Below are 25,370 nucleotides of genomic sequence, written 5' to 3' on the forward strand. Positions count from 1 at the left end.
TCACGGCAAATTGAGATCAAAGTAATGTGGGTTGTTCAAAAAGTGACCTTAGATGTAGGACAAAGACTTCGTACATACCTTGGTAGAGTGAAGTTCCCATGTTCACAAATACCCCGGACCGCTGGAGCTAATGCTCGCTCGAGAACGTCTCTAGTGTCACTTGACTTGAGGCAAGACATGTACCGCTCTCTGTATCTATTCTCCACCCGAGACATCAGATGCCCGAGGATTAATGTGCGACTAGTCGGGCCGATATTCTCAAGTGTGATTGAAGCTTCGGTCGCATATGCAGCGCAAAGATCTTCGAGCTTCTTCGAGTCTTCTTCAACTCTGGGCTCTGAGTAAGAGCTCTTATACTAGAAATTTTTGACTATTGATTAGCTTTGTGTTTTTCATTCTCGTTGAAGTAGCACAACATATCAGATGCTTGCTCTCGAGATATCAGAGTAGGGGGACAAACTTCTATCTGAGATCCCCGGGTTGATCGAGGAGATCTGCTCTCGATATTGGCCCGAGTGCATGATTCTGAATCCATAAAGGATGAGCTCCTCGAACATCCCCGGAAAATACCCTGTCCCCCTAAAGGAAATTCACCACTCAAGTGTCGCCCTTTGCACCGACAACATTGGGCAACCTGGCAATCCTCTCTTTTATGACCCAAGTTACCACATTTGGAACAAAACCAACAGAGATATTCGTCGAAGCCATTACGCATACAATCCTTGCATACTTGCTTCGATGAAATCGAAACGGCAGGAGCAGGAGCAGATTCATCTGACCGTTCTGGTGGTGTGGATGACTGGAAAAGTTAACATATTTAAAGTATGACTACTAAGATAAACAGACAGTAGAGACTCACTTGCTCTGGAATTTCGGGACTTGGTCGAGGTTATAAAGTATTGAGAGACACCTTCATTGCCATTCGAGGGGGAGGCAGACCTCCTCTGCCTCTCTTCAATGGACATTGTCCACGAATATGGAATCCTTTGCATCGAAAACACTGCCTCACATTGCATTTATCGATGGTATGGCTCATGCAGCCGCACTTGACGCAGAACTTGCAACAGCAGATTGTGTGGCCGTTCTCTTCACATTTCTCGCATTCCCCGCCGTGCTGTATCATGGTGTTTGAAGGCTAAGGCTCATTGGCTGGATGGTGACGTGGAGGTAAACGAGTGAAGATATGTAAAATCGTTACAGCCAAGGCGGCAATTTATCGACACTGGTCAACAGTCTTATTTGGTATTTGATCGCATGAGAAGAGTTTGGTACTGGTAGAGGAGGACTAAGATGAACGGGTAACAGGAAATGCGAGTTATACTGTTACCAGAGACACGCCTCTGTACACAGTCACCATATATACTAAGGTCCAAACAATATCTGATTGAGGTGTTAGACTAGCAATTCAAGATGTCCGTCTAGAAATTATCGCAATAAACGTATTACACCATAATAATACTGTGATATCCAGGAGATAAAATTAACTATAATATACATGAAGTTATCGTTAGAAATACATCGTGTCAGAGCCCTAGTATATACAAGAAAAATTAGACAATCACTTTGCCATTCCTATTGCGTCGTGGGCCAGTTCCCCTTCCACCGCACAAAGTGGTCTTCCTCATCATCCATAACAATAATCATCCACACGCCGACTCCCCCGTTATTCGCCAACAAAGGTGTGCAGTGAATCCAGCGGTATCGCCCATTCTCACTGAACCGGGTGACCCACTTGATCCGAGCCGTGACACTACGCCCATCCTGCATAGCTTGTACAATGTGATCTTTCTTCTCGCCGGTATCGCCAATTCGTGAAAGGAATGACGATTGGAGCATGCCAGGGATTTGCAAAGAAGGTGAGGTAAAGAGGACTCGGAGGGATGGGTAGGGTCGGACGAGAAGGTACTAATCTTTGTTAGTATTATAATCAAGATCTTTCAAGGGCATGAAACGCACATGCTTATAAACGCCGGTTAAAGATCCAGCGCCTGCTGATAGAGCGGGTGGGATCTCACTTAGGCGCTTCTCCGCTTCATAATCTGGACTGCCGGGTATGAATAGGCGGCTATTTGTCGGGTTAATTCTCTCTTCGATAGGCTGGAATAAGTTGCCGCCATAGGCGTGGACATTCTGCAGTTCGCGGGGACTGAACAATTCGCCTAGTTCCTGGAACTCGGATTTTGGTTGTTGTGGTTCTTCTTCTCCGGCTTCTTCCCTATCTTTTCGTGCTGTAAGAGTTTGTAACGACTCCATCTGGGCGCCTTCCATGGCCAGGCCTGAGACATCGACTTGGGCGCCAATGAAGTATCGGACTTTGCCTTGGCTATCGCAGAGAGGGGCGCATTGAAGAAGGTTCATGAATGGTGATCCATCACGGCGACTGTTTGCTGGTTAGCCTTGCGCAGAGGATGTGATCGGTGAAAGCTCACTAGTTGAGGAAAAGCTCGGAGTGGTGCCGGCCAGCCTGTACCGCCTCTCGGAGACGTCGAACACTGTGAGGGTTGGTTTTGGGTCCTTGCAAGAAGCGACAGTTCCGTCCCAATACGTAATCCATGCCATATTGTGTGGTGCGGTGGAATTCTGATCAAATATTAATATACACCAATTCATCACCTGTAGCATCGCATATTTACCTCCAGAAGCAAAGATAATCGGGTTATCTGGCCGCGACGGATCCGTCAAGCAGAAGACCTCACCCAGTGCATCAGCAGTCCCTTGGAACTTCTCCGGCAGAGTTCCTCGAACACGCTCTTCCACAACTTTGCTAGTAATGTTGATGCATGTAGAGGTAATGAAAGCGGGGAGTTCCTCCGCAGTTAGGGCGTTTAACCCATCTTGTACACGAGCTTCAAGCGCCGGATTTATGCTGAGTTCCACTGGCTCCTGTGCCGCCTCGATTCCAGCCGGAGGGAGAAGCACCGACAGTCTAATTAACGAATTGGCATACTCCAGCGCCTTCAAAGCTTTGCTGGCATTGAGATAGTACGTCAATACGGGGATTGACTGTGGTCGTTCCGTAATCAAAAACTCTCGAAAGCGTGCTAGATAGCGCGGAGTGGTGAGAATGGATAACATATGTTCTGAAGAAAACATCGTATCCGCTTGGCGCTCAAGCGAGTGCAATGGGGCCCCATCGCCCTCGTAAGGAGCAACCAAATCGAAGGAGCCATCTTCGTAATCTTCGTCGACGGGGTTCAATTCCTCAGCCCCCTCGTGCGGGTTCTTCACTTGTAGCAGAGGCAGCTCTTTGGTCTGGTTGGAATCGTTGATCGTGAAATTGCGGCGAAATGTTTTTATTGAAGGAGGTTGTGTATGGAGATCGCTGGAATCGTTGGGCGGAGTGGGACTGTCCCGGTCAGCGCACTCGCGCGAAATATTAGTATGTCGTCACATTCTTTCTCACCATTGCCCAGGCATTTCGCCATATGTTGAATTGATAGTTTCCTTGCTGCCTTTGTACTGCGACACGGGATATTCTGGAGCACAGTCATCGAGGTTAATGGTGGGCGAGGTGAGCACCGATGAGGGTTTATGTGGTCGATCGTCAGGAATATCGGGACTCTCCATGATGCTTAATGTTCTCAGTGATTTGGTCGACTTGGCCGACGTGCGCCTGAGGGCACGCGTTCCTTTAAAAGGGTTGCATGCTCTCCGACCATGGCTAGATCGCGGGCCCTCAAGCCAGAATTAAGATGGGTTTAGTGAACTCAATCCACGGTCGTCCTTCGATCCGGCGAATAGATTGTATTTGACGCGGCGCAGTAACTCAAGATCTACAAGATTGTAACTCCGACGAGCTGAGCGATGGCCCGATCGATCGGGCGATCGTCAGGTCCACGAGGTAGTGCGGTATTAGATCAGGGTAGCTAGACGGGTTATGATGCAATGCTCCAAGGCACCACGGCCCAAGTGGACCCCTGCCCAAGTTTTCGGACATTTGGAAATAGACATTATTGCCAGGAAACAGTGGCCGATCGGCGGGGAATCAAGTTAGTAATAGATCGGAAAATAATGTGTTGCCTCGGTCCCAAGATTTGAAGCGCATCAATTCTGGAATTTGTTTTGTTTTGTTTATGTCAATGAATTGTCAAAATTTATGACAGAATTGCCTCAGGTTTGCTTCGGGCAGGAGTGACGGATGATCTTAGGAAGGATGGGATTAAATGTCAATAAAGATAGATCAAGAAGGACATGTGGTGATCTGGTGATCCAAGGAGTGGGGTTATAAATTAAAAGTACTGGTGTGAACAGTTAACTGGCCGGTGTGACGCAATGGTAGCGTGTCAGCCTTCTAAGCTGAAAGTTGCGGGTTCGACCCCCGCCATTGGTTCATGATTTACTTTTTTTTTGTGAAGGACTTTTTCTATCCACCCTCACTCAGATTTGCATTTATACATCAATATCGCGTGGGCTGGACAAAACCGGCAAGCCAAGGAGCTAAGTATATTAGTTGTCTGTGTTTTCATTTTCTGTGATATTGAAGTAGTAAGGGAAGATATTTCTGATGGGGACTTGGTACTTTAGCAACAAAGATGCAATTATTCGCAAGCATAACAACAGACTTACTGCCTTCGGTCTGCCATTACGCAGAAACATCTATAAAATGATTATTGCACACAGAAACGATCCAAATTCTACATCGCGAAATTACGCAAATGCGACGCTCCGGTTTTAACCCTGAGATATCTTGAAGATTACACAGTAAAAAATCACTATAAGAAATTGAATATCGTACGAATATGATCAGAAATCCGCCTAAAATCCAAAAATTATACCTGTTCTATAGTCTATGTAGTAAAAACAAAAGTGATAGCTTAAATCATGATAAAAACTCGAAACCCATTCTGGCCATGGTGAAAAGCCATACCTTAAGGCAGAAACATCGATAAAATAAGTGTTGCACGCAAAAACAATCAGAAATCTCCCTAGAATCCAACAATCCTATCGAATCAAATTTAATACATGATATCTTCATCATATAATGCTAAAACTACTGAGAGCAGGATCCTCTGAGGAAGGGGAGGCTTGAGCGTTCTTAACCTTAAATATACTTTGGTCGTATTCTAGTGCTGTCGATTCGTGTTCCATTAGACGCGTGATGTAACAAGAATCGGCTTTCGGATCAATTAATGCGGCCACATTTTCAACAATTTATAATAGACGGAGTTAAGGGGGAACCCAAGACCATGTAATGGATTACCATTCCCTTCCTAACTCCGGAGTAGATCCATGGGCCGGTCGGCTTTTGCGTCAAAATTCACACCCGACCACCTTTAGCTATAGTTAAGCAGAACCCATATTGGTCAGCAAGCGAAGCTTAATTCAGGTCGGCCTCTACTTACTTAAGGTCGGCCTGATCAAACAATGTAAATAATGATTCAATCTATCAATCATACTGTCCAATTCTAAGTGTACAGTCCACCAACCAAAAATTATGTCCACATCGAAGTATACCTCCAAGCTCGCCAACCAGCGAGTTCTGATCCTCGGTGGCAGCTCAGGAATCGGCTTTGCCGTCGCTGAAGCTGCCATCGAGTACGGTGCTCACATCATTCTCTGCAGTTCCAACCAAAGCAAGCTTGACAATGCCGTTGCTCGCCTGAAAGCAGCTTATCCCACCCAAACCTCCACTCAAACTATCATCACCCATGTCTGCGACCTCTCCGACGCCGCCAACCTTGACACTGCATTGGAGACTCTTTTCCAGGTGGCCACAGTCAACGGGGCGCACAAACTCAACCACATCGTCACTACAGCCGGAGATGGAGTCAATGTACCTCCTCTAGACCAAACCGACGCGCAAACGGCCTACAAGGGCATGAATGTGCGCCTTGTCGCTCCAATCGTGATGGCCAAGTTCATCCCCAAGTATGTTGAGTCTTCGCCGTCAAGCTCGTTTACTTTGACTGGTGGTGTACGGGGCCGCAAGCCTGGACCGGGCTGGTCTGTCGTTACGGCTGTATCTGCGGGAATTGAGGGGCTTGCTCGTGGATTGGCGCTGGATTTGGCACCTGTGAGAGTTAACACTGTTGCTCCGGGTGCTGTAAACACAGAGCTTTTTGCTTCAATCCCCGAGGGGATGCGGGAGCAGGTATTCAATTCATTTAAGGACCAGTCGACTACTGGAACTGTGGGAAGGCCGGAGGATTTGGCGGAGAGTTATATTTACTTGATGCGGGATCAATTTGTGACTGGGTCGGTGATTGAGTCCAATGGTGGAATTTTGTTGAAGTAAATGATTCAATGGGTATTTCAATAATATTCTAATTAATAATTTTCATTACAAAAGAAAAGTATCAGTAGAAGCTATACATCAAAAATAAGGCGGTGTGGATGGGCTAAATTCTGACTGCATTAACCCCGCTATCTCCGGGCAAAAGCTTGGGCTTGCTTTCGCCAAGGAATCCTCCGTCCGACACTGTCAACGGCCCCTCCAGGCCCGAAAACCCCGCGTCCTTCACTTGTTCTAGTGAGCTTTTGAAGCTATCTTCTATATTTGAGCGATACAAGTCTACTGCCTCGAGTGATAGGAAATTTGGACTGTGGCCTACCGGCAGTAGCCAACCGCCACATTCAAGATGCAAGGCTTCAGTGAGTCTCCCAGCGCCGCCGTGTCAAAATGTCAAGGCTAATAAGTGAATTTAGATATGGGACGGTATGTCGCAAACTTTCAAACCCAAGAACCCCCGCAAACGCGCGACCACTAACGTAATTACCAGATATGTCCCGCCGGATCAAGAAGGCATCACCTCCGCAAATAAGCTGGCCGGCAAACACCCCCTCGGTGCACGCGCGCGCCACCTACACACAACCGGTGCTCTGATCGTACGCTTCGAGGTTCCCTTCGCAATATGGTGCACAACATGCAAGCCGCATGAGACAATAATCGGCCAAGGCGTGCGCTTCAACGCCGAGAAGAAGAAAATCGGAAATTATTACTCTACACCGATCTACAGCTTTCGCATGAAACACATTCCATGCGGTGGGTGGATTGAGATTCGCACAGATCCGCAAAACACGGCATATGTCGTTCACGAGGGTGGGCGGAAACGAGATACCGGCGACGACAAACCATTGCAGCCTGGGGAGATTGCGATTCGTGCTCCGGGCTTGGGGCCGGACCCTGCGGAGAAGGATCCATTTGCGAAGATTGAGGGGAAGACGGAGGATAAGCGGAAGGCGAGCGCGGAGGCGAGTCGGATTCGGGAGTTGCAGGAGAGACAGGATCGGGATTGGGATGATCCCTATGCGCAATCGAAAAGGCTGAGACGGACGTTTCGGGCGGAGAGAAAGGGGCTGGAAAAGTTGGAGACGAATCGCGAGGCTTTGAAAGATAAGATGAGTCTGGGTATTGATCTGGTCGATGAGACGGAGGAGGATCGACGGCGAGCTGGGATGGTGGATTTTGGTGATGACCAGGCTATTGCTGGAATTGAGGCTGCGCGGGCTAACCGCCGACGTCCTATGTTTGAGCAACCAACCAAGAGTACGGTTGAAGCCGAAGAGCGAGCGCGTGAGAGGAAAAAGGGCAGTACTCGGCGGACCAAGGCTGCTGAGCTTGCTCAACACAAGCTTTCCTTGCGCAAAGAGCTGGCTGGGAACACACGCGCCGTAATTGATCCTTTCTTGAAAGACGCCAGTGATGATCCAAGTACCTGGAAACCGACTACTAAACGAAAGAAGCCCGTCTCGTTGATTCCTGCTCTTCGTGGCGAGACTGAGAATAGTGATACGACTGACTCATCGGCCAAAAACATACCAATCTCCATGCCAGAAAAGCTTCCAGAAAATGGCAAAAAGGCGTCCGCTGTGCAACCGCTAGCACTGGTGGATTATGGGTCTGATTCAGAATAGGATCGAACGTGGAAACTGTTTTTCTTTGTGATACCCCAGCAGGCGTTCATGTATTTATTTTTATGCAAAGAACTAAACAATTATGAAATTTAACGTACAACTTATCGATAAGTAAGCAAGTTGCGTGTTAAACTATGACGGGTATCATGTTTTATTCTATTTAGCCCATGGTGCCTTGGTAGGCACATCACCTGGTGGAGGAGCTTTTGAGGCTGCCCAAGGGGCTCTGGTAGGAGCCATAGGGCCCGGGGGTAAGCGAGAGGCGTCAGGAAGAGCTGTGTTTGAAGATGGAGGCATATCCCTTCGTGTAGCTGCCCATGGCGCTGCTGTAGATCCCATAGAAGGCACACGAGAACCCGCTCCTGCAGTCGCCCAGGGTGCCCTTGTGCCTGCATCCACATTTGGTCGGGTCGTCGTCGATGGACCTACATCTGGCACATTGGGTCGCGCTTGTGGGCCAGATGTTGAGTGGACAGTGGTCGGGGGTGCGACTGCGTTAGGGTCACGAGCCCAGCTGAACAGAGAACCAAAGGGAAAGTGCTGTACAACGGGGAACTTTGACAAAACCTCAGCGTCGTACATTTTCAGCATGCCCTATACGATAGAGGATTAGCTTCGCTTCATGGGTGAGTCGGACTGTAGTACCCACCTTATTAATCTTGCCCCATCCGGCTCTGATGCCAGAGATGTCATATAGCATAGGGCTGTGTTCCCAGAATGGTCCCTTTTTCACATCATAGATAAATCCAACGGCCGAAAAATACAAATTGGTTCTCCTCTCCCTCTCTACGCTGGTCGCCTTGGCGACTCCACCGGGGTCAGGAGCATCAGGTAATGACCCTTCTTCTGGGGTCAAGTCCGTCTCATCTATGGCTGGAGCGAATTGGGCTGAGCCCAAAATGTAGGGAAGGAAGGAGTGGTCATCAAGTCCCCATACACCATGGGATCCGGCCGGTTCAAGTGTGTATGTTTTGATCAAAGTCCGGACAAGCTCAAGGTATCTGCGAAAAACGTTAGATGTTTTCGCCAAATGATAGGTGTGCAAGGCTTGCTCACGGTTCAAGAACTCCGAGAACAATGGCTCTCTCTTCAACGCCCGGGTCAGAGGTTGGGAACCCATTAAGCTTCCAGATCGCTGCCAAGAATGCCAAAAAGCTCAGCTCATGCCCAGTACCATAATCCAACCGCTGCCCACTTCCCCAGCTGCCGAGAAAGTATGCCGTAAGTTCTGCCTCCGCTGTAGGTCCCTCCGGGTCTGCTGAAGGCATGTCCAAAAGCTCCGCGGGCAAGCAGTCTCTTAACAGACCGGATGCGCGTTCGGCGAGAAGTTCATGCCATTTACGGAAGCTGATGTTTCCAAATCGACGAGGCCCAGTGTCTGGCGGAACCTCTTGTATGAGATCCTCGAGCTTGGAGAGTAATTCCTGCAATTGTCGAATGGGTGCGGAGAACTGGACGCCATCTGTTCCTATAGGCCATGCTTGTGATTCACCGTCCGGTAATTTCGTAGGGAACATCGAACGATTTAATTGAAAAGTGAATGTCATAATATCTGTGTAAGCTTTTGAGACCAGGAACACCGAGACATCTTTCGACTCGTTGATCTTCTTGCATGGTGTGATGAAATTGTGAGGTTCTGAGGGATCCAATTTGGCCAGGAAACGAACAGAACGACCGACCGGATCCATATTGAATGGATCGTGAGGTAGTTATGGTGCTTGGTGAAAAAAAGCCGATCGAAGTGGGATGGAGGGGAAAGTAGGAATGACGAGTTGTGGCGGAGTTCTCCACCCGAGCTTCCTTTTTTATCAGCTCTCCACCTACACGCGATTAGAGATCGATGCAGCAGCGCGTCATACCCCTCCCCCTACCGAAGACTCGTGTCTTTTCGTGATGGTGCGCGCGGCCAAGAGACGCAAAAGCAATTACTCTACAAGTAATTCCCTGGATGTGCTCAATAACACGCAGCCTCGAAGGCACACCACCCACAATGAGGAGAGGGCGGACATATGGGAAATTGCTACAACACCCCCTTTAGAAACTCGCTCGATGAAAGGCTATTCAATTCGAAACTCGCAGGGCAGGTTTGCGAAAGAAAAGTCCAACGACAATCAACATACATCCGCGTCCTCTCCGGAGCCCGACCAAGAGCAACCCGAGCCGTCTCCCGTGCATGATCAAGAACAGTCAGAGCCATCTACTGAGCCTGACCAAGAGCAACCCAATTCAATCCCCGTGAACGAGCCAGAGTTATATCCAGAACCCAACGAAGAGCAACCAAAGTCACCCCCCGAGGATTCTCAAAGCCAGGAGAGTCAGGGTGTAAAGGAGGAGGACGAATCTCAAGAAGAGTACGAATCTCAAGAAGAGTACGAATCTCAAGAAGAGTACGAATCTCAAGAAGAGTACGAATCTCAAGAAGAGTACGAATCTCAAGAAGAGTACGAATCTCAAGAAGAGTACGGATCTCAAGATAGAGAAGAGGATAATCATAATGACGAGGAAGAGGAATACCAAGATGACAGGCAAGCAGAAGGCCAAGACGAAGAGGAAGAGGGAGAGGAAGAGGAAAGTTACGGCAGCACACCTCAGCCAGAAGCCCCCCTGTATGTCGCTCAAAAAGTGGCAAGGCGGGGCTCACGACATAGAGATGTCAGTTCTCCAACTTCCAGTAATGGATCATATATGACACTGCCCATGGCTCGGCCAGGCAGGAGGCGTAGGGGGCCTCGAATAGTGGAACTGCCAAATTATCAGGGCCTTGCCGAGCCAGATCCCGATTTGAAAGAATGGCTGGTGAAAACGGTTCAAAACACCCGTTCGAGTGAAGACTGGATGGTTTTTTTGGGGCGCGCCTTCGAATTGACGGACTACGTCCTTGGCCCTATGCCAACATCGTTCAAAGATGCTCTCGATTTCATCGTGAGCTGGGGGAATCTCTACAGGGACCTTGACGATCTCCCAGCAGACCTGGAAAAGAAAGTCTCCAATCTCCGCGCTGCTACATTTACGGAGATTAAAGCCATCCTGAACTTCGCAGAGCTATCGCCCCTCGAATATGACCCCGACTTGGCAGGCCAATTGGTTGTTGATTTTGAGGGCTATTTGCTACCTCATATGGCCATCTTGGTCATTCTGAGCTTTAGGGCGTATAATCGGGTCGGCCAATCAGCCTCCAAGGCCTTTGAAGATAGCCTTGGGATTCTGGTTGATTGCTCAGAACGCATTGATGCCCTTCGAGGCTATGTTTCATCTGATCTTAAGCGACAACGGTCCTGGCGCTTGGGAATCCGGGCAAAACATTTCAAGCAAGCACTAAAGGCGGGCCAGATGAGAATTTTCTTACCTGCGGGCGCACAGATACTTGAGGCAATGAAACCTCGAGTGATGAACGGATGGACACAGTCTGAAGAAACTTGGTTTCGTGACGCTTGGGAACAGTTTGAATGTGAGTCTATTCACGATCTTATCTATAGTATCTGGTCTCCTTGAATGGTGCTAATTATTTCTGCAGCAATATATCCAAATGAGCGCTTTATATTAATCAAGACGAACTTTGCTGATCAATTCTTGCGGCATACTATGAGTGATATGAGGCGCAAGGCTCGCGAGCTTGGCTTGGAATAGGCTACGGGGTCTGCATCAGTAAATAACTTGTCATTGGTTCCTTCGGGAGTATATTAGGTACATAATTCTAGCCGTGATATGATACATATGTATATCTTAAACATTCTCTGTAGATGTGTATAGAAATTAAAGTTCCGATGGTTCGGGTTGCATGAACCATGGAAACCATTGTTTTGTCAACAAAAGGGGGTGGACGCGCTATACATAGATTCTGGTCCTTTTCGATCATCATGGAGTCTTTTGAATTAATATGATTTACGACAAATGATTAATTAATCAAAACTAAACAACCTAGGAATAGCCTTGTCTCTATATTTCACGCCGTTGAAACTGGGGTAAAGGTTAAAATATGGTGATCGGCATTGCCGCCAACTCTTCCTTTTCAAACAAACAGACACCTTTATATGGTTATTAAAATGTATTTTCTATAAAAAAAATTGAGATAAGAGTGTGTATCTGTGAAATGCTCCAAGTACAGACCATTTCCTCAGATCTGAAGCTTCAGACTTAAAGATCCCAATTCAAAGGAGCAACGACGATCCTCCCCCTCCTCTCTCCACCGCTTTTACTTTTCCCGCTTTCTCCTTTTCTTTTCTTGATACTCCTTCCATTCTTTTACATTGTTTCTGCCGATTATCTCTACCTCATTGTAACAGCTAAGCTGCTACCTTATTCCCTTGTACTGAGGTACATCCATCGAGTCCCTCGGTGCCCAGAAGCCCCTGAAGCTTCTCGATCAAATCTGCGCGCAGCGCGTAAGTAACAGCCCTTTGCTTTTGCTGCATACCGCCCTTTCCCTCCTCAGTTGCACTTGATGGATGCGATCCTGTCAATCCTGGGTCCTTGCACTTGAGAGCAGCTGCTTCTTGTCATTTGAGAAAACCAATGGCTGCAACACGCCGAGGTCCCCTATACCCGGCTCTGCCGAGCTTGAAAGGTTGCAGCTTCCAGCAGCATGAGCTACCAGCATCTTCTTACAGGAAGATTCGATGCTCCAAGAATACATACCGGGATTGATAGTCGGATACTCAAGCTTGGCTATACTTTAAATGTGCTGATCGCTTTCTTTTTTTTATAGGCCCCTATTCTGTAAATTCGAACGTCTTCCATACACCTACCCCTCGGTCCACTCTTAATTTTCTCGCCCTAATTCCTACCATCCGACAACATGGCGTCCACTGAGGAACCAATCCCTGTTTCCTCTGACATTGAAGCCAATATTGAGGCTAACGTCGAGGCTGATATCGAGACCGATGCCGAGGCTGCGCCTCCAGCTACCCCTGTAGACTCGACCATGCTCTCCGGAAGTGAAGAGTCCAGCAAGTCTAGTCCCGAGGCATCCAAAGAGAACATTCCGGTTTCTCCTACCAAGACTGTTGCTGGTACGCCATCCAAACGTCCTGTTGCGGGCACTACAACTGCCAAGCGGCCGCTTTCGACCGCGTCGAAGACCGGAGCTACGCCAACTACTCGCACCAGTACGAGCAGCACACTGAACAAGCCTCCTACCCGGCCTACTACTACCGCCCCCACCGCCACGCGGAAGCCTTTGGGTACCTCTACCACGTCGTCCCACCGGTCTCGTGCGTCTGTTAGTAGCTCTGCAGATGAAAAGCCCCGATCAGTCGCAAGCTCTGGGGATGAGAGGCGCAGCATCTTGGGTACATCCAAGCGCACTTCTATGGCTGCCACTCCCTCTACGCGGGCCCCGTTGAAGTCCACGTCGACCCTCGACCGCAGATCCAGTATCGCTGGCCCGGCTTTGGAGAGAAAGACTACAGCTCCTTCCACTGCTACGTCCCGCACGGCTACCTCCACCAGCAGACCAGTCGGTAAGCTGACATCTTCGACCACTCCAAGTGCTCGACCGACCTCCTCGAGCTCAGCTACTCGCACTACGACAACCCGCCCAACGACCGCCACTACCACCACCGCTCGTACTACGGCGCCTTCTACGAGAGACCCGACCAAGCGCTTGAGCACCATTTCTGGGGTGACTTCCAGGAGTGCAGGGGAATCGGAGAAACTGCAGGCCCTGCAGGCGAAGCTCTCAGAGAGCGAGGAGACTGTCGCCAACCTCAGGGCTGAGCTTGATGCGGTTAACAAGAGGCTGACCCAACTTTCCGCTGCTGGAGAGGAGGCCGCCAAGGACAGCAGTGTCACGGAGTCAATTCAGGCAGAGCATTCTTCTGAATTGGCGAAATTGGCTTCAGCTCATGCGGAGCAGCTTGGGTCTTTGCAGGCTCGGCTTGATGAGGCGGAGACGCAGCGCAAAGAGTTGGAGGAGAAGTCACAGAAAGAGCTCGAGGCCGCTAAGCAGTCAGCTATTGCTCAAGGAGACGATCAATCGGCCGCTGCTCTCGATGAACTCAAGGAAACACACAAGGCTCAATTGGAAGCTCTTGAGAAGGAGCTCTCGGGCTACAAGGAGTCTGTCACTGCCTTTGAGGGGCAAATTGAGGCTTTGAAAAAGGACCTCGAGACGCAGAGGGCTCAATTGACCGAGGACAAGGCTTTGGCTCTCAACAACCTCGAACGTGAATTAGAGGGCCGCGACCAAGTGCTTGACAACTTGAAGGCTGAGCTTAGCAAGCTGGGTGCTGCCAAGGACGAGGAAATCAAGGCAGAGAAGGATGCTGCTGAGAAGTCCACTTTAGCCCTTCGCGAGCAAGTTGCTTCATTGGAAGCCAAGATAGCCGAATCCGAGTCCACCACTCAGAACGATTCAGAGGAAATCACGAACTCCTTAGCCGAGAAGGATCAGGAGATCGCAGATCTCAAACAGAGCCTAGCCAAGGTTCAAGCAGACCTTCAAGATGCACAGGTTGCCGCTGCTGATGCACTCAGTGCCAAGGTCAAGGAATTAGAGTCTGCCCACGAAGCCGCCATTGCAAACGTGAAGCTCGAGCACGAACAAGCGTTGAGCGCCCTTTCAGCCTCGTACGAAGAAGAGCTTACCGTTGCCAAGGCCGCTGCAGAATCCACTGGTGCTGAGCACGCTCAGCAACTGCAAGAATTACGTGATGCATTGGAGTCCGCCAAGGCTGCTGCGCAGGGGGACAACGAAAATGCCATTTCAGACCTGAAGGCTGCGCATGAGCTTGAGCTCAAGTCTCTTCAGCATACACTGGAGGAGTCTGAGAAGGCTCTGGCCGAGTCTCGACAGACTTTGGAAGGTCATGCCGCAGCGCGGGAGTCTGCCCTCCAAGAAATCGAGGCCCTTCGTCAGAAGGTTGGAGCTCTGGAGCCACAGGTCTCTAGTGGGGCTGGCAAGATTAACGCTCTTCAGCAGGAGGTTCAAAGCAAGCAAACCGAAGCTGAGGAACTCTACCGCAGTTTGAAGAATCTCGAGGGCGAGTCTCAGTCTAGGGATGTCGAGAAGGAGAACAAGCTGAAGGGCCTTGAAGACAAGGCCGCCGAGGCTACTCGACTTCTCGAAGAGCACACTGCAAAGACAATTTCCGTGTCCGAGCAGCACGCCCAAACTATTGAGGCCCTCAAGGCTGAGCACGCCGCCGAGTTGGCGCGGGTTTCAAAGGAAGCCTCTGGCTCTAACGCAGATGCTTTGACTGCCCTTCAGCAAGAGCACGACGAGCTTTTGGCTAAAAACCGAGAGTTGGAGTCCCAAGCTTCTCGCGTTAAATCTCTCGAGGTTGAATTGATGGCGGCTCAAAACAACTACGCTGATGACATTAAGTCTCGTGAGAATGAGACTGCTAAGCTCCAAAAGCAGATTGAGGAAACCCAGGCCAAGGCTCAGGCTGAGCTTAAGGAGTTGGAGGCTTCCACCGCTGCCAAGAATGATTCTCATGCGAGGGAGATCATTAAGCTGCAGAAGGAGTTTGAAGCGAAAATGGCCCGGATGCGGGTTGAAAATGAGGCTGCCGATAAGGCTTTCACTGCCGAGGCCGATGCCGAACATGGAAGAGCCATTGAGGAGCTTCTCAACCTCCAGGAGACTAAGTTGGCTAATCTGAGAGCTGAGCTCGACGCATCCTACGAAGCTAGACTTGGTGATCTGCAGAATATCCATGAGGCGACCCTGGCTAAGGTCAATGAGCAACTCTCTCAGGCCAAGGCAGCTGCGCAGGATACATCTAGTCTCGATGGTCTGGCGGCCACGGTGGCCGAGCTGGAACAGAAGCTGGCAGCTTCAGAAAAGACCCATGTGACTTTCCAGGAATCTGCGGCCATCGCCTCGCGGGAGATCCAGGAGAAACATGCCGCAGAGTTTGCCAAGATGCAGGCTCAGCACTCGGAGCTTGCAGCGAAGCACGATTCTGCGCTTGCCCAAGTCGGAGAGCTTCAAAAGTCTCTCGCCACCTCTAGCGGCAAGACCTCCGAGTTGGAGTCTATCCTGAAGCAGCTTTCACAGTCCCAAGAAGAGGTTGCCGCTTTGAAGGCGAAGCACACCACTGCCAGTCAAGAGCTAGAGCAGACCCGGTCCGTGAATAAGATTATCGAAGAAAGACTTGCCAACGGCGAGCAGAACCTGAACGATCAAATTGACAAGAACATGGCTCTTCTCAACCAGCTTGGTGAGCTCGAATCGACTATTTCTGCTGGTCGGCGACGAGTGCGTGAGCTCGAGGCGGACTTGGCTACTCTGAAATCAGGGGGCAACTCGAATACCATGAGCAATGCGAACGCAGAGAAAGATATGAGCACCTCGTCGGGCTTGAATACAAGCCGGTGGGCATCAGCAGATGAGGGCGAACAAGCTGAAGATGGAGGTCCAGCCACAACCGAAGGTGAGGACCTTGGTTCATCCATCGAGGGAACGGTGGGAGATCCCCGTTTAAAGTCTTCTTACTCCTCAGATTTGCCCGATTTCCATCCTTTTACATGAGACATGAGCCACAATATTATTCATACAAACACTAATCAACTATCGTAGATGGCAAGCATTCAGGAACAGCTTAAGCATATTCGATCGGCAAACGAGGAGTGGTATGATGAGCATCGCAGGTCAGACTTGCCTCCCTATTTCATGACCCCCTTACTTCCAGGCTCGTGCTAACGATCTACCTTGCAGGCTTATCGGAGACTTATCCCAACTGTCCCGGCGGGCCACTCCCAACCCTCCCAGCAAGACATCTACACCCGGCCCTGAAATTGTAGTGATCGTTTCAGAGTCGGGGAGCAGTCGTGTTTCCGCCCGGTCATAAACCAGGTTCAGATGACTGTTTCCCGTGCTTCTCGCGGGTATCCTTCAGATCCGCCTGGTAAAGCACGAGTTTCCTTTGTTATCCTGTTTCACTCGTTTCGTCCTGTTGTTCGGTGTATGTCATAGGACCCAGGATACCCTGTCTGATTGCGAGGGTCTTTTCCCTGGCCTTCATGTTTAATACGTTTTATTGCTTAATGCCGACCCCTGTCTCCTTTTTCAGAGCTGGTGGTTGTGTGTACATTTATTGAAAAGCTTTATTGTCGAATTGCTATTGCCCATTTGTAGTAGGCTCATTTCAGGCTACAATGCCGATTACAATTATTGAGCATTACTCGCTTTAAAGATCATCAGCATTAGTCTTTCTATGTATACTGGCGTATCTTTGCGACCATGATTACCAATGGTTATACCATCGCTTAGACCCGTCGATACATAATACTTAGCAATTATACCTACACCCCAACCTTCCACGGCTGGGACTAGTCGAAATGAAACATCCAAGTATTATTGCATACGCTTCTTTTTTTCCAAACAAAGGGAACTGGTCCGGATTATATCGTCGGATCTAACGAAATTCTTCTAAACGTACATATGCAACAAGATGGAAACCCTCTCAACCCACCGAAAACATGGTGGTTGGATGGTATCAAACCAAGCGAAAAGAAAATCTAGTGACCCTTGCTCACCAACTGCTCCAGCTTCTTCCGGGTCTCACCAATCTTATCCTCCATCATCTGGCGGGCCATACCGCTGTGCGCAATACCAGTGTACCAGAAGTGCTCCGCCCGCTCCCGGAAAGCGATGTGCTTATCCGCAATAGCGGGGAACCTCTTCTCGTACGACCAAGCCAGCTCGCCAACGTTCTTCATGGTGACAGGCAGGAGGGTGTAAGCAGCAACGGTACCGAAGGTAAGCGGCGACAGAGTGCGGAGGAAGATGCCGCGGTTGCGCGACACAATGGAGCCGGCCATGGCGGCAACAACGACGTAGACACCGCCGGGGGTAAGGCGCTCGCCAGAATCAGCGGAAGGAGCGAGTGAGGCAACGGTGTTGGTAAAGGCGTTTTCGATGTGCAGGGCCCGGGACAAGAAGTCGTTGAAGCCGTTCTCCGCGGCCAGGGAGTGCGAGTATAGGAAGAGACGGGCTTGACGAACCTGGGAGGTCAGGATGTCTGTCGGGGTAGGCGAGGAGGGAGATGTTTGCAAGAAAGGCAGGGAGATGGCCTTGGAGACTGCAGGCTCGGCCTCGGACTTGGGCTCGAGCACGGGTGTGGCTTTGGAGGGTTCGGGGATGGCAGACGGGAAGTCTTCATCGTCGTAGATGGATTTCCTCTGTTTTGGGAAAGCAGTCGTGTGTCAGATGGGCTTGTTCTCGAGTATTATATTTCATATGGTAAATTCAAGTATAGGTGATCTAACCTCTCGAGGGTCTTCCGCGAAAGCTGTCTGCTTGGGGTACAGAGCCATGCCTCCTGCGAGGAGGGTGGCTGCGATCGGAGCCACAGCCCGCTGGACACGAGTTAGTTTTCGCCATTGGTCCGATTACGCGGATGCAATCAGATGCTACCGCATAGCAAAACATACCTGCTGCAAGATCGGCCGGAACGACATGCTGGGGTTGTGTGTGGGGATATAATAGTAGGAGAAGGAGGTTGAAGCAAAGTCGGGTTCAAAGCCAAGAACGGGAATTATTCGGCTCGGCGGAACCTAAGAAAACTCCGTCATTGCCCGCGTCTCCTTGAAGCTCATTTCTACCCCAGCTTTTCTCTTACAGGGGTTTTGGGTTTTGGTTCTTCGTTTCCTGATATCCTTATTCATTATTGAATCTTCTGCGCTATCTTTTTACCTCATATCATGCTTCGCCCTCTTGGGCGCCGGCCGTGGACATGCCGACAATGTCTCGTGCAGCGCCAAACCCGAACCTTTGAAAGCGCCGCATCGCAAGCCCCCCGATCTCATATCAACCAAATCCCTACCGATAATACTGCACCTAGAAAGAACACCGATGATGAAACCTTGCGCCGTGTTTTTGACTCGCAGCCATTTTGGAAGGAGTTCTCGCAGCAGCGAACCGCGGATGTTGCAAAGCGAGCCGGGTTGGTTCAGAATCAATACTTGACAAGCCCAGATGGTTTCAGGGCATTTGCAAACGCGTCATTGCAAAAATGTCAGGTTATTGTTGCTAAGGTTCTAGCGGCCGAGACTCTAGACGAGTACCGAGCATTGGCACGGAATCTAGACCAGCTTAGCGATCTCTTATGTCGGGTTATTGACCTTTCAGACTTTATTCGAACTATCCACCATGATCCACAAATCCAAGAAGCAGCTACGCAGGCGTACGCTCTTATGTTCGAATATATGAACGTGTTGAACACGACCACGGGCCTTCACGAGCAGCTTAGCAAGGCCATGGCTAAACCCGAGGTCACATCACATTGGTCAGAAGCAGAGACTATTGTCGCCCAGATTCTCATGAGAGACTTTACGACATCTGCAATTCATATGCCGCCAAGTGAGCGACAGCGATTTGTGAATCTTTCAAACGACATCAGTCAGGTTGGCTCCGATTTCTTCAATGGCGCAGAACCGGCCAGATCTCAGATCACGTTCCACGCAAACGCTCTCCAGGGACTAGATCCCGTCGTAGTGCAGCAAGTCAAGAGGTGGAATAATAAAGCGCCAGTTCCGACTATGGGAGTCATTCCTCGGCTTGTGCTACGATCTGTGCACGATGAGTCGGTCAGGAAACAAACCTATCTTGCAACGCGGACGTCCAGCTCGCGCCAAATTCACCGCTTAGAGAAACTTCTGACGAAGCGAGCTGAACTGGCAAAGATCTCGGGGTTCAACAGCTTTGCTCACATGACCCTGAATGATAAGATGGCCAAGACCCCCGAAGCCGTATCAAATTTCTTGATGTCGCTTATCTCAAGCAACCATGGTCCTGTGCAAGAGGAGTTGTCTCAATTGCAGCAAATGAAGGGTAGCTCTCTTCTGCCGTGGGACCATGCTTACTATGTTCACAAGCGTGTATTGGAATACTCACAGTCTCGCCGATCTCGCGAGTTGAGCATTGTTCCCGAGTTCTTCTCTTTGGGAACAGTCATGCAAGGACTTTCACGACTGTTTGACCGACTTTACGGTGTTCGTCTCATTCCTCAGGAAACGGCTGCTGGTGAAACCTGGCACCCGGACGTTCGCCGTTTGGATGTAGTAGATGAGTCGAACAGGCATATCGCAGTTGTATACTGCGATTTGTTCAGTCGGCCCACAAAACACCCAAATCCAGCACATTTCACCTTGCGCTGCTCGCGTGAGATCTCCGCTGAAGAGATCGCCGAATGTGCATCGTTGGACCAGTCTGCGCACCCGAACGATGGTATGGCGACAGCGGTAGACCCGCAAACAAACACCCTGCGCCAACTGCCGACAATCGCTCTTGTATGTGACTTCCAAGAACCAGCAACCAATGGCTCAGGCCGCCCAACTCTCTTGAGTGAGCAGAGTGTCCGCACTCTGTTCCACGAGATGGGTCACGCTGTCCACTCTATCCTTGGACAGACTCCTCTCCAGTCTATCTCTGGCACCCGATGCGCGACCGATTTCGCCGAGCTTCCCTCAGTCTTGATGGAGAGCTTCGCCACCGCTCCAGAGGTTCTTTCCCTCTATGCTAGGCACTGGAAGACCGGCGAGCCCTTGTCGGAGAGCATGATGCGCAGCATGGAAATGGACCGCACTGCCCATGGCTCTATCTACGGCGCCGTTGAAAACGAATCCCAAATCCTCATGGCTCTTGTTGACCAGGCCTACCACTCCATCCCCAGCACTGAGGCTATCAAGAATGGCGTTGATACCACCGAGATCTACCACAAAGTTTTCTCCCAGCACTCAAGCCTGCCGGACCCCGAAGACGTCCGACCCCGAACATCCTGGCAAGGCTTCTTCGGTCATCTGTACGGCTATGGCGGCACATACTACAGCTACATCTTCGACCGTGCCATTGCCAACAAGATCTGGCAGGATGTCTTCCAGTCTGGGAAGGCATCTGTTGACCGGGCCGCTGGCGAGCGATATAAGAATGAAGTTCTTCGCTGGGGTGGTGGACGCAATGGCTGGCAATGTGTTGCCGGTGTTTTGGGCGATGCCAACCCTTCCAATGCGAATGGCCGTTTGGTGGAGGGTGGCGATGAAGCGATGCGCGAGGTTGGTCGCTGGGGACTGGGTAGAGACGGAATGTCTAGTTAATGTACTGTACCTGTAAATTATTCAAATGATATCCTGGCATAGACTAGATTGATTCAATGAAACTATGTATATGTTTCTTGTCTTCTTAGTTTGCACTCTTCCAAAGGTCGACATGGTGGTGTTGTATTGGGGACCTAGGTACTATTGCCTGGTCAAATTAAATTCCTCTTCTTAAAAAATTCATCGCACTCTATGAAAGGGCAAAGAGAAGTTCCACATCGGCTGTGTGGCAAAGAAAAAATGAAACGACGGCTGGAGGATTCGAACCTCCGCCTCCGAAGAGAATTGATTTCTAGTCAATCGCCTTAGACCACTCGGCCAAACCGCCTGTTGATGAAATGTCGTTCCAATAACTGCAAAATGACTGTCAATTTCTATTCTTGTTCCTACAGTAATTCCCAAGACTTTTTGAAAGGATTTTCGACATTTTGAATGTTGGAGATAAGCAAAGAAATCTAACAGCTAAGCAACTTTATGGGTTTCAACTGATCATATACCTTTTCCGATGATATTTGTGTAATACTAGTACATACTAGCAAGCGCATTGTGGGGTACTAACGGCCAAAATATATTGAGGGTGATTGAGGGCTTCAATAGTGCTCAAGCTTTATATACCTGTATAAAGATAAAAATGAGAGAAAATAGTAGATGACTAATAGATCATACAAAGACCGACAAATTAGGTACCCGAGTAGGTACCCAGGTAAGTACGCATGAACGTTGTTTCCTGTTTAACTTCAAAGTCAGTGAGGTTAGTCCCGGCTGATTCAGCGATAAAGCTGGGTGGAGCAGTCCTTCTCCGCCTTGACCTCCCGTCACTTTCGCGACCTTGGAATCCAGCACTCAATACCTTTCGGTTTTGTAGTTTCCTCTCTCTCACAGGTGCACTCATTCACTTTCACTTGTGGATGCAGGATAAGCTGCCAAATGCGCGCGTCCTGACCTGATCTTTTTACCGGCTTGCGCCGCCATCCTTTCTGCGATAAAACACTCGCTATCCAGTCTTTCCTCACCAGCCTTTACTCAACACGACCGTGTTTTAGCTATCCAAGATGCCACACTCTACAAACCCAGCTCCGGATATACCGGAGGATACAGAATTTGAAAATGTGATGCGACAACTGAATAACTACGAGGGTGGCCCACAACTTGACTTCTTGTCACGAGACCTGGATGTCGGTGAAAAAGCAGACGACGCTATCGATTATGAAGATTTTGATGATGACGAGCTTCCCGAAGAAGAAGAAGCACCCTCTACGCGACTTCCACCCACCGATGCTGGCCCGGACTCCTTTGCAGACCTCGAAGCCGACGACGCAGCTTTATTTGGAGACGGGGACGACATATTTGGGGAAGGAGCCGGTGGGGCTCAGGGTCAGGAAGACAATCTTGATGATCTCTTTGGAGAGGGGCCCAGTTCTCCTCCGCCGGCGGGCCAGGATGGCCACATTCAGGACATGCAGGACTTGTTCGAAGATGAAGAGCCGATCTCAGCCATCCAGCCAGTTGAGCTCCCGCCTCTTCCGCTCGCGCCCGAGCCCCAATCCCAGGCCATGTCAGTGGTGGATGAAAACGAGTTCCCCGACGATGTCAGCGTTATCTCGGAGGAGATGGACCCCTCAACACTTCGGGCCTGGAAACTCCAGCAGGCCTTGTTTGCGATGTCTGGAGTTGGACCAGACCACCCGCCAGCACCCCCAGAGAACAACGAGGAACTTCTTCACTCTTTGTTTCCCAGTTTCGATCGCAACACTCTACCACGATGGCTGGACCTGATCCCACACAAGAAGGCCTATTTCCGGGGCAAGCAGCCGGTGAAGGTACCCAAACCAGTTCTTCCAACCAAGGTCAACATTGAACTTGCCCCTGATCAGGAGCGAGTATTTAGAACTGGCCAGCCTAGCAAACGTGGCCTTGATCAAGAGTCCCTGGGAATCGTGTTCATCACCGAATCCGCCCAAGAGGAAGAACAAGAAAACAAAGAAGATTTCGACCTAGGCGATGGAGAGGCAGATGAAACACTGCCTGGTGGCTTTACCATGCATGACCTTCGAACCATGTGTGCGGATTGGGAGATACGGGATGGAGACCTGTCCACGGAGCCTGAGAAGCCGCGCGCTGATCCCGAGGCTGATCTATTTGACGAGGAGGATGATTGGCTCACCGATGCAAATCATCCATCCAAGAAACGTAAGACCGGTCCGACTCCCATGGATGTAATTGCCCTAGCGCACCTCGATATTCCGTTGTTGGATGATCCCGAGCAAGCAACCGAGCGGATTGCGAAGAAGGTCACCATTGATATGAACGATCCCAACATCCTTGTCGAGGAGCTACAGCCAGAATCAATTGTCCATAAGCCCAAACACATCGTCCCGCGTACCAGAGATGAAGTTGACTCCAACTTGACCCGTCGCCTCACCCAGCGCTACAACATCTCGAACGATCAAGCATATGACATGCTCAAGCAAAACCACCAGAATAAGATTCGGAGCACGCTTGGGAATGTCACGCTTGAACACGCCATGCCGGCCCTGCGTTTACAGTGGCCGTACTATAAAACGGAACTGGGCAAAGCAGAGGCAAGATCTTTCCATCGACCCGCTCTAGTCTTCCGTTCTGGCCAAACCTCTTGGTTCAAGAACCCCATACACATCAAACGCAAACAACAAAAGGGCAAAGACGCAAAAGCCCTATACTCTTCAACAAGCCAACTGTCCATGGGAGACAATTCGAATGTTCTGCTTGTGGAATACTCCGAAGAGGTTCCTATGACTCTTTCCAACTTTGGCATGTGCAATCGTTTCATCAACTACTACAGAAGGAAAAACCCAGACGATCCCACCCGTCCAAGAGCTGAGATCGGTGAGACAACTGTTTTGCTACCCCAGGACAAGAGTCCATTCTCCATTTTCGGGCATGTGGATCCCGGTGATATTGTTCCTGCAATTTCGAATTCGATGTACAGGGCACCACTTTTCCCACACCAAGCTAAATCCACCGATTTTCTCGTGGTCCGAAACACCACGCAGTCTAAGGGCAGTACATACTATTTGCGCAATATCGAGAATTTCTACGTTGCTGGACAGCAATTCCCCTCTGTCGATATCCCTGGCCCACATTCTCGCAAGGTTACGACTGTTGCAAAGAATCGCATGAAGATGCTTGTGTACCGCCTGCTCAAAAAGAGTGCCGATGAACGACTAGCAATCTGCGATGTGACGGCTCACATTCCCGGCACGACAGATATGCAAAATCGACAGAAGGTAAAGGATTTCCTTCAGCACGACAAGGATACCAAATACTGGAAACCCCTGGACTCTGTTCTCCCAGATCAAGATACCATTCGATCATGGGTTCAGCCTGAGGACGTTTGTCTGCTTGAGTCAATGCAAGTTGGTCAACAGCACCTTAACGACACTGGCTTCGGCGGCGACGCCGAGAACACAAATGATAATGACGACGATGAAGAAAGTGAGAGCTTTGAGCAGCAGATGGCTCCTTGGAAGGCCAGCCGCAATTTTTTGTTGGCTTCTCAAGGCAAGGCCATGCTCAAGCTTCATGGAGAAGGTGATCCCACCGGTCGTGGAGAGGGCTTCAATTTCATAAAGACATCGATGAAGGGTGGCTTCAAGGCCATCGGAGAGAGTGTGGAGGACAAGCTAGATGCTGTGCGACTCAAGGAGCTTGGTGGTCACAGTTACAACGTTGCACGTCAACAAAGATCATATGAGACTTCAATCCGTCGAATCTGGGATGCCCAAAAAGCCAGTCTCTCATCGACCGTGGAGCACTCCGACCAGGAAAGCGACGTTGACCAAGGCGAAGAAGAAGAGTTCAACAAGCCAACTCCTCGTTCCGAGGCACCAACCCCCGCCCCGAACCGTCGTGACGATGAAACAACCAGTCAGTTCAGTCGGATGAGTTTCAACAGCCAAAAGGGCAAGGCACTACGCATCACCCGTCAATTCAAGGAGGCAAATGGTGAGATCGTGCAGAAGGAGCAGCTGGTCTATGACCCACGAGTCATCCGCCACTACATCCAACACCGCCACCGCACCGAGGCTCTAACCACCAAACTGGATTCCCTCCAACCCACCGGTGACCCCGAGGTCGATGCCCGCAACCGCAAACTCATCGAGGCCGAACTGACGCGTCTGAACCGTAACAAGGAACGTCGCTTTGCTCGTGAGAAGCAGAAGGGTATATCTCGCTCGGGCGATTCTCCTGCAGATGGTAGACCGACTGGTACCCAGCGCAAGTGTGCGAACTGTGGACAGGTTGGTCATATTAAGACGAATAAGAAGCTTTGCCCCCTACTTAACGGTACCATGAAGCCCGAAGACAGAGTCACTGACTCTGCTTTCTCGATGAGTGCGCCGGTGCTTTGATTCGGGTGGTTATATTTTCTGAATCCGTTTTTACATTTTTTATCCCCATTCGTTCAAAAATGATATCCCCTTGTTTTTTATCTG

The 25,370-nt window shown here is 50.0% G+C and overlaps 9 protein-coding genes across 9 annotated transcripts; 6 read left to right on the forward strand and 3 right to left on the reverse strand.

Annotated features, from left to right (window-relative positions):
* Positions 1 to 1,572: 1,572 nt before the first annotated feature.
* Positions 1,573 to 3,567, reverse strand: N7520_006787 (PAS-associated C-terminal; the record flags this gene model as incomplete). Its single annotated transcript, XM_057140721.1, has 5 exons — positions 1,573 to 1,905; positions 1,957 to 2,380; positions 2,430 to 2,580; positions 2,634 to 3,346; positions 3,404 to 3,567. The coding sequence occupies 5 exons, from the start codon at positions 3,565 to 3,567 to the stop codon at positions 1,573 to 1,575; spliced, it is 1,785 nt and encodes a 594-aa protein (XP_056994727.1).
* Positions 3,568 to 5,434: 1,867 nt separating this feature from the next.
* N7520_006788 (NAD(P)-binding protein) lies at positions 5,435 to 6,235 on the forward strand (the record flags this gene model as incomplete). The annotated part of the gene is made up of 1 exon (XM_057140722.1): positions 5,435 to 6,235. One exon carries the CDS (start codon positions 5,435 to 5,437, stop codon positions 6,233 to 6,235), a length of 801 nt encoding a protein of 266 aa, XP_056994728.1.
* A 343-nt stretch (positions 6,236 to 6,578) lies between these two features.
* Positions 6,579 to 7,854, forward strand: N7520_006789 (Saf4/Yju2 family protein; the record flags this gene model as incomplete). Its single annotated transcript, XM_057140723.1, has 3 exons — positions 6,579 to 6,591; positions 6,646 to 6,655; positions 6,720 to 7,854. The coding sequence occupies 3 exons, from the start codon at positions 6,579 to 6,581 to the stop codon at positions 7,852 to 7,854; spliced, it is 1,158 nt and encodes a 385-aa protein (XP_056994729.1).
* Positions 7,855 to 8,010: 156 nt separating this feature from the next.
* Positions 8,011 to 9,542, reverse strand: N7520_006790 (serine/threonine-protein phosphatase 2A activator; the record flags this gene model as incomplete). The annotated part of the gene is made up of 3 exons (XM_057140724.1): positions 8,011 to 8,448; positions 8,504 to 8,855; positions 8,911 to 9,542. 3 exons carry the CDS (start codon positions 9,540 to 9,542, stop codon positions 8,011 to 8,013), a joined length of 1,422 nt encoding a protein of 473 aa, XP_056994730.1.
* Positions 9,543 to 9,747: 205 nt separating this feature from the next.
* Positions 9,748 to 11,481, forward strand: N7520_006791 (uncharacterized protein; the record flags this gene model as incomplete). The annotated part of the gene is made up of 2 exons (XM_057140725.1): positions 9,748 to 11,302; positions 11,369 to 11,481. The coding sequence occupies 2 exons, from the start codon at positions 9,748 to 9,750 to the stop codon at positions 11,479 to 11,481; spliced, it is 1,668 nt and encodes a 555-aa protein (XP_056994731.1).
* Positions 11,482 to 12,649: 1,168 nt separating this feature from the next.
* Positions 12,650 to 16,649, forward strand: N7520_006792 (M protein repeat protein; the record flags this gene model as incomplete). Its single annotated transcript, XM_057140726.1, has 3 exons — positions 12,650 to 16,264; positions 16,379 to 16,449; positions 16,517 to 16,649. 3 exons carry the CDS (start codon positions 12,650 to 12,652, stop codon positions 16,647 to 16,649), a joined length of 3,819 nt encoding a protein of 1,272 aa, XP_056994732.1.
* Positions 16,650 to 17,337: 688 nt separating this feature from the next.
* Positions 17,338 to 18,357, reverse strand: N7520_006793 (MICOS complex subunit MIC26/MIC27; the record flags this gene model as incomplete). The annotated part of the gene is made up of 3 exons (XM_057140727.1): positions 17,338 to 17,982; positions 18,070 to 18,159; positions 18,235 to 18,357. Coding segments are annotated over 3 exons (858 nt in total), but the record flags the coding sequence as incomplete, so codon positions are not given.
* A 147-nt stretch (positions 18,358 to 18,504) lies between these two features.
* Positions 18,505 to 20,895, forward strand: N7520_006794 (mitochondrial intermediate peptidase; the record flags this gene model as incomplete). Its single annotated transcript, XM_057140728.1, has 1 exon — positions 18,505 to 20,895. One exon carries the CDS (start codon positions 18,505 to 18,507, stop codon positions 20,893 to 20,895), a length of 2,391 nt encoding a protein of 796 aa, XP_056994734.1.
* A 1,052-nt stretch (positions 20,896 to 21,947) lies between these two features.
* N7520_006795 (DUF3591 domain-containing protein) lies at positions 21,948 to 25,286 on the forward strand (the record flags this gene model as incomplete). Its single annotated transcript, XM_057140729.1, has 1 exon — positions 21,948 to 25,286. The coding sequence occupies one exon, from the start codon at positions 21,948 to 21,950 to the stop codon at positions 25,284 to 25,286; it is 3,339 nt and encodes a 1,112-aa protein (XP_056994735.1).
* Between the last annotated feature and the right edge of the window lie 84 nt (positions 25,287 to 25,370).

This window comes from Penicillium odoratum (assembly GCF_028828045.1).
Source record: "Penicillium odoratum strain IBT 22623 chromosome Unknown utg000005l_segment0_segment0, whole genome shotgun sequence".
Lineage (NCBI taxonomy): Eukaryota > Fungi > Ascomycota > Eurotiomycetes > Eurotiales > Aspergillaceae > Penicillium > Penicillium odoratum.